This window comes from Clarias gariepinus, chromosome 16 (assembly GCF_024256425.1).
Source record: "Clarias gariepinus isolate MV-2021 ecotype Netherlands chromosome 16, CGAR_prim_01v2, whole genome shotgun sequence".
NCBI lineage: Eukaryota > Metazoa > Chordata > Actinopteri > Siluriformes > Clariidae > Clarias > Clarias gariepinus.
This window is the reverse complement of record NC_071115.1, coordinates 21,335,913-21,344,243: the sequence shown is the minus strand read 5'-3', so window position 1 is coordinate 21,344,243 and position 8,331 is coordinate 21,335,913. Positions and strand designations below refer to the sequence as shown.

The window sequence follows — 8,331 nt, the reverse complement described above, 5'->3', positions numbered from 1 at the left end:
GAGCGGCTCCACCGGATTGGATCGTTCCTTAATGCATATTCTACAGTTTTTCACCAGGTAATTTAACTGACTGCTCAAACCTGGCCACCATACAGACTCTTTAGCTCGCTCTCTGCACTTTGTCATCCCTTGATGTCCCTCATTAGGTGTATAGAATGACAACACATACTGCATGGCTATTTATGCGTTTGATCAAAAAAATTAGTTTAAGAAATTTATGTCATATAGTATATTGATATGTAAACTTTTTTAAAACAAGTTTTTTAACACCATGGGGAAGGGGTGTTTTTTCTGTCAGGAGAAGTATAAATAAAAAAGTCACTGAAAGTCTAAAAAGTGGTCTTATGTAATTTTTATTTTTTTTTTTCAAATTAATTAAATGTTGTTGACACTCCCAGTTCAGTACTTTTTTCCATTTTTGGCGATGATGGGATGCAAGCAGGGCATATGTGCAGATGTTAAGACTTTGATGAAAACCAAAACAGGAAAGAAAAAAAATTCAGACAACGATACACCACAAGCTTAAACACAAAATGATAAGAACAGACAAGATTGGCAAATACACTAGAATGGACTGGGGCTGAAATAAAGGAGCTACTGCATTCAGTTTTGTGCTTGAAACCTCATATGGTGTGACGCTACAATTCAATTCAATTCAATTTATTTGTATAGCGTTTTAACGATTTACATCATCACAAAGCAGCTTTACACAATCAAAAGAATTAAGTTTGTATGAAATGTGAATGTGTATGAATCAAAATTATATGATTGTCCCTGATGAGCAAGCCTAGGATGACGGCGACAGTGGCAAGGAAAAACTCCTTGAGATGGTAATTGGAAGAAACCTTGAGAGGAACCAGACTCAACAGGGAACCCATCCTCATCTGGGTGAAACAGATAGCAGGGATTGATGTGCATAATAATATGCGAGACTGGAAGTTCAGTATAAGAGGAGATGTGTAAGATTAAAATCCAGTTTGTTCCTGGAGGCTCAGGTAGACTGTGAAAAATTCCAGTTCTGAACTATTGAGCGACTGAAGTCACAGGTCCTCAGAGAACAGCTGCATCAGTCGAGGACAGGACCACCTTCATGGAAAAGTGGAACCAACCCCAGTCACCACACGCATTCCAGGCAGACCACACGGGGGCATCCATGTGATGAGATCTCCAACCAGAAGCAGGACTCCAGGATGAGTTAGAGAGGTCCAGCGGGCAGAGGGGGTCTGGATCACTGGCAGCTCAGGAGTGACATGTATAGCTCGACAGAGAGATAGGTAGAGAAAAAAGGAGAGAGAGAGAGGAGAGAGCAAAAGAAGGAGAGAGCAAAGAGATGGAGAAATAACAGTTAGGTATGGTCACAGTCGAACAATGTAAAAAGTGAATGTATATTTAGTGCAGAGTGCAAGCAGAGACTCCGGCAGGACTAACTATGACAGCATAACTAAAAAGGGAGAGCCAGAAGGAAACACAAACATGAGGGCTTTCAGAGATAAGGCAACCAATCACCTCACCGTCAACAAACCTGAGTGATCAATGAGAGTGGGGAAGACAGCATCCAAACATACCAGTTCACCTAATATATATATGCTACAGCATATGGTGTGACAGATTTTGTCTGTCGCTGAGTGAGATCCATTTGCCATCCTGTATGATAAGAATAAATTTCTATATTTAAACAATTTATCATTGTATTTTATTTCCAATAGCTATGGGGAACCATGTCATGTCAAACGTCCATTTAAGTTTTATTTTAAACAGGAAGTCTCACCAAAATATTAATATTTAACTTTATCTTAATGTTCTTAATGATAAAAAAAGTCATTTATTTTGTTAAAAAAATGTATGAACACCTAAAATAAAAAACTGAACTTATAATGAAAACATAAACGCATTTTACACAGGTGTATAAATATTTTTATAGAAAATGTTGTGAATTTGTGATCATTACAGCTAGTGATATATTGCCAGAGCTCAGCTCCACTTTGTCTAGCCAACAAAATTATGTCCATTTCATGTAAAAAGGGTGCTGGGTTGGCTGTACACCTCTTATTTAGTGTTACAGGCACAATGGCTAAAAAAGACATTCAGCTGCTCCAGTACGTACAGTCCTCAGTGGCATGCCATTTTGCAGTGACGCATTTTAGGACCAACCCCCTTCCACACTGTGACACACACATGCTCCACCTAGCACTTATCTCTGAGTGATAGCCTCACTGCTGTGTGCCCCTTGACCTTTTGAGGATGGTATAAATAGTCATCTAGGTTTTCACAGTTCTCCTGGCAGCCAACATGAAGGTCTTAGTTTATATCTTGTGTTTCATCTTTCTACTGGCCCTGGCCACAACAGGTAAAATGATTAACACATTTTTTTTTTTAAGTTTTGTTGTTTTATTGTTCCTAAATATGCATGATCGTTCAAACATTGCAAAATTTCATCTGAAATCTCAAAAAAGACCCAAAGATTTTTAAATTTAGATGTTTTTTTAAATTAACTTCTGTAGCTTACCAAACATACTGTGAATTGTGAATTCAAAATAACAATAGCAGGCTGAAGTTGATGAGGATTATAATAATACAATGTTAGTTTTGCAATGTGAAAGTGTTTAGCCAGTTAATAGCTACTGTCACTTCCTGGAGCAATGTTTAGAATGAAATGTGTTTTTTTATTTTAGCCTATCTATCTATCTATCTATCTATCTATCTATCTATCTATCTATCTATCTATCTGTCTATCTGTCTATCTATCTATCTATCTATCTATCTATCTATCTATCCACAGAGAGAGAGAGAGAGAGAGATTTGTTGTTGATCATGGTTTATTTAATAACTAACTCAAATGTCTACATATACCTTTTAAGAAAAGTAGATAGTGCTAAAATCTCATCCTGAAAAAGTTTATTATGGTATAGCAGTGCCTGTTTTGTGTGTCAGCTGGCTTGAGTCATGGCGCCAGCTGATGGAAAGACCTAGAGCTTGGCAAACTGAAAGTTTATAAACAATAGTTGACCTGCCTGACAGCATAACCTATTTGTATTCATTGTTCTTTTCTTCATCATACAACAATCAAAAACATTATAAAGAGGTATTTAATACACAAATTAGTTTCATGATTCATTGCTTATAATTCTTACATGACTGTTGGTTTTGGGTAAATATATTTTACATACGTTATTTAACCTGCCATTTTAGAGGACTTATAACCTTTTTTGAGATAAGCTATACATGAGATTTTTGGTTAGTTCTGACAGGAGCCTTTACCCTTGTTCTGTCCTTGGATTCCTTGTGCCCAGGCTCCAATCAGGTATCTAAGATTGGAAATCTGCCTGTAACTGGATACCATCCACTATAGACCTCTGTCCTCTCACCCTCTTTCCCCTCCTGCTCCTTTTACCTCTCTTCCCTTTATCCCAACCTCCCACTCCCCAATTTACACACAACACAGCTGCTGTCACCCTGCACTGTCACAATCACAATTTATTCTCAGCAGCTGCCCATGTAGGGCTTTTTTTTCATCAGCTACAGTAAGCTTAAAGATACCGTTCTAAAACATATTTTAATGATAATTGTTCTGGTGTCATTTCTTGTCTATATTTTTACTGTGAGAAATTAACTGAGGTAAAAAAAAATACAATATATAATACTGTAAGATGTTTAAGCTATCGGTTATTTTTATGTTAGCCTTTAACTCCATTTTAAAATAGTTTACTATGGCTTTAGTTCCTGCCTTTATTTGTTTAAATAAACTCACATATTCTCCAAAGATGACTAAAGCTATAGTGTGTTGAGGTAGGAACCTCTAAAGCAGAGATACCATACAATTGAACAAGGTATTTAGAAGAGCTGAGACTTGAGATTGACTTGCTGGTAAAAAGGACAACAGACTCACTGTTCACAGTGTACCTGTATTATCTGCATTGACTTTTAATACCTCAGTCTTGCGTTACTCATCTTTTGCAATGCTGTCTCTTTGTCAAGTGTTGTCTGTCTGTCTGTCTGTCTATCTCTCTCTTTCTCTCTCTCTCTCGGCTCCTGATATCCGAACGATGGGGAAAATGCTTTTTGTTGTTTCCTTTAAGAAAGGAAACTGTGTTTATTCTACATATGCACATTAATTACCTATTCCCAGTTCATAATAGGCAATATACTTGAGGAATTGCAATATGATCCTGGGACTGTAATTTAAATTTATGTTACTTTGACCACTTTCCTCTGTCTCTGACATTAGTAAACTTTTAATTTTTAACATATGCCTGTTCTTTTAACTCTTACCTAATTCACTAAATCTGATTTCATAAATATGAAAATAAATACTGAATTACTTATTTAGTGAATATTTATTTCATTTAATCTTATTGATGAGATATATGCAAGAGCTCTGTAAGAGGCGAATGATCTTTGGTCTACAAAACTTTGATCCACATAAAGGGATAGCAAATCTCCAGACCCACACATTTTATGGCTTGATCCTTTTTTTCCTACCTTGGAAGAAACCAGCATTTGAAACCTCTGCAGCTGTTCCTATCCACACCATGAATGGACAGACTACTTTATACTCATATATGAGAGAGAATTCGCTAAAGAGTTGCAAGCACACAGCTGTCTTTGTGTGCAGTAGCATTCCTGTTTTCTTTGCTTGTTTATTTGTTTTTAAAATACTCAAACTTGTATCATTAAGATATTGCAGTTTTGCACAAAGGACATGATATTGACAAACCAAGTGGTGAGAGCCTCGACCCCAAAGAAGAACACCATTATGGATGAATTGGAATACCGTAGGCACACCAGCCCTTCTCACTTTGATATTAGTACATGGCCTAAATAATACTTATGTGGCTGGATAAGCACAAATCCCCACAGCCATGTTACAAAATTTAGTGGAAAACTTTGATGGAAGACCACCCCGTGTTAATGTCCGTGGTTTTTCAATGGGCTAAACCATAGATGAGTTAAACCATGAGTTAAACCTTGGACTGTGGGCATAATTCCTTCCGGAAGCATGCTTGTATATCAAAGCACTCGTAAATCAAGGCAGATTTCCTAACGAGAAAGAGGAGAGAGGGGGGGAGGGGACTACTGAGTCGGATGACTTATTCAGTGGATACCATATTAGTGGATGTGTTTTACATTTACCCCACTAAATCCTATAACAAATATTTGTACTTTTTTGTTTACTACAATTGTGCATGGCTTTGTAACCACGATGATGTGTAGTATTTGATGTGGTGATATTTGCCTTCCCAGGAGTTGTTTAAAATCAAAAGTTAATATTGTTTCAGACTGCGACAAAAAACAGCACATTCACTTTACAGTTTGGCGGCACAGAGAGAGAAAGATACTTTTACTATTATTTAAAGGTAGAACTTCATTACATTTTATATTTAAAGAGACCTTTGGTAAATTGAGGATAAGGATTTTGGTATTTTTCATAAGTACAAATGTGCTATGGAGGCCTTCTACTTTTACAGGAGTAAAATTTTATCTGGGTTATCTCTGCTTATACTCAATTACAGGAATTGTGTACTTTGCCCACCACTGACTGTGGTAAAGTTAGATTGTAATGCATCCTTCTGTTTTATTTTACAATCAATATGCTTTTTTCATCCTATTTTTTATCATGCTCCTATTACCACTTGCACCTTATTTGCTGCATTCAGAAGTGATGATGCATTTTTATACTTTTGAAAGAAACATTTTAAAAGAAATATTGTTATTACAATTAAAAGTTGCATTAGTGATTTGTGTACAACGGACACGAAATGTTGTAGATGTACGTGCTGTGTGGGAAGCTTTTGTTTCGCTTTGTGTGCTTCTGCTGGGTCAAATGTGTCATCCTGGCTGGGCCTCATCATTACACTTCAGGCAGACAGATGTCAAAGCAACACACACTGAGCAATTTAGGTTGAGGACAACAACAATGGAACCTCGGATTACGAGTAACGCGGTTTACGAGTGTTCTGCAAGATTTTTATAACACACGTGTGTGCGTGCGAGTAATGCAAAAGAAATTCTCAATACAGAGGTTAAAAATCTATTTTCTTCCTCATTGCGGTGTGTTTTGTGTGTGTGTGAGTGTGTGTGTGGACGCGTTATTAGACACTGTGCCGGCTGTGTGTGTGTATGTGTGTGAAACCCTCATTCACCAACACACACGCGCGCACAGAAATAAGGGCAAGAGACACACACTCTGCTACGGAAGCTCATTGCATTCACAAAAGAAAAAAAATCACGGAACTTATGTCATAATTATGACTTAATATCTCATAATTATGACTTACTATCTCATAATTATGAGATCCTGAACATTTAGGCATTTGGCAGACGCTCTTATCCAGAGCGACTTACATTTTTATCTCATTATACATCTGAGCAATTGAGGGTTAAGGGCCTTGCTCAAGGGCCCAACAGTGGTAACTTGGTGGTTGTGGGGTTTGAACCTGGGATCTTCCGAACCGTAGTCCAATGCCTTAACCACTGAGCTACCCCTGGCCCCCTACTAACTTATTAACTCATAATTATGAGATAATATCTCATAATTATGACTTACTATCTCATAATTATGAGATCCTGCTCTCATAATTATGACTTACTATCTCATATGGAATGCTACTACTTATTAACTCATAATTATGAGATAATATCTCATAATTATGACTTACTATCTCATAATTATGAGATCCTGCTCTCATAATTATGACTTACTATCTCATATGGAATGCTTCATGGATACAAAATCATCCATTTAAAATGCATCCAAGCTGGCTTTGTGCTATCTCAGAGAATCATCTGGCACCTATTAAAAATTCTGGATCCTCGTTTACGAGCAAAAGGATGCAGTAACTTTCGTTTCCGATGTCATACGCTAAAATACCCCCTTCCACAAACTGCCTCCCCTTATCTCATAATTATGAGATAGTAAGTCATAATTATGAGATAATTATTTCATAATTATGAGATATTAAGTCATAATTATGAGTTAGTAAGTCATAATAATGACATAATTCCTGAGATTTTTTTTTCTTATGTGAATGCAATGCGCTTCCGTACTCTGCTCTCCGAAGAAACTCATCTTTTCAGAGTTAAGGTGCTGGGTCATTTGTTTGATTGTTTTACTTCACAGCAGTGATTCTGTTAGTTTGCGCTCACACGAGTGTCATTAGCGATGTTTATTGCTTTTTTTTTAGATAAAACAGTGTAGCGGGAGAGAGAGACGTTGATTTATGACCTCTGTTTCTGGAAGTGTAGTCCAGTGCGGGAGCTGCATTGTGGGTAATGCAGTCCGGTGTGTGTGAACGCGAATGTGAGATTTAAGTTAGGATATTGAGCCTGAGTTTTGTTCTTCAGTAGTTTTTTTAGTTGGATTTAAGTGCAGAATCCACCGAAAGTTTGTAATATAACCTGACAATGCAGAAAATACAAGAATGGGCATCGAGGAGTTTGTCCATCTCATCATTACACGAGCATGGGTTAACGAGCTGTTACGCTGTCGCGAGCAACATAAAAAAAGTGGAGAAGCTTTAATAATTTAGAACAGAACAACAGTCTTTCCGTTAATGTGTGTGTGAGTGTGTTTAAACCAGAGAAGAAAGTTTTAATGTGTAAGATGAGGAAAGGGAAACAGGAGAGGCTGAAAGCAAGAGTCTCCACTTACTCTAAAGTAAAGAAAAGAAAGAAAGTAACGCTGTAATGTAACTGATTACTTAATTTAGTTTGTAATGTAATTAGCTACTTTAAAAAGTAACATCCCCCAACACTTCAAGGCACACTTTGCTTTTTAAACCTATTTCTCGATTAACTAATTAACTTGTCTTACACCTAATCAATAAAGTAATGTTAGAAAATGTTAAAAATGAACAGATTGCAGTGAAGTGTTTCTTGTTGCTACTGTCTATGACTAAAAATATTTACCACGTAAACAACTGGTACATGTGCTATTCTAACCTATTGTGTTATTTATAACCTGTTTGGCCAGCCTCACACAGCTTCTTTTTATTTTTCATGATGTTAATATTTCATTTAATAAAATATGTAATTAATAAAAGCGTCTATTAAAAGTATTGAGTATTGTTTTCCTGCTAAATGTCTACCTATGGTGTTCCACCTTCCACAATTCCATTAGCCAGGGCATGTCACAGAAAGCTTAAAGGTGTGATGTGAACTGACTACCGGCAACCAGGAGACTTTACTTAGAGCTAAGTTAGAGATAAATCAATAAATATTCTTTTTGATAAGGGACAATGAGGCCTTCCCAAAAAAGAACACTCTTTTCTATTTTAAGTTTATATAAGCAGGAGTCCTCTAGTTTTTCTGGTTCTTTGACCTTATGTGTCTTGT

The 8,331-nt window shown here is 36.7% G+C and overlaps 1 protein-coding gene across 2 annotated transcripts in view; it reads left to right on the top strand.

Moving 5' to 3' along the window:
• The first annotated feature begins 2,055 nt into the window (after positions 1-2,055).
• srl (sarcalumenin) overlaps positions 2,056-8,331 on the top strand; it is a 28,441-nt gene continuing 22,165 nt past the window's right edge. For both annotated transcript variants that reach the window (XM_053514200.1, XM_053514199.1), the window contains exon 1: positions 2,056-2,347. In XM_053514200.1, the coding sequence (XP_053370175.1) occupies positions 2,290-2,347 (58 nt within the window). In that variant the 5' untranslated portion in view covers positions 2,056-2,289. The remainder of the gene's footprint in view (positions 2,348-8,331) is intronic.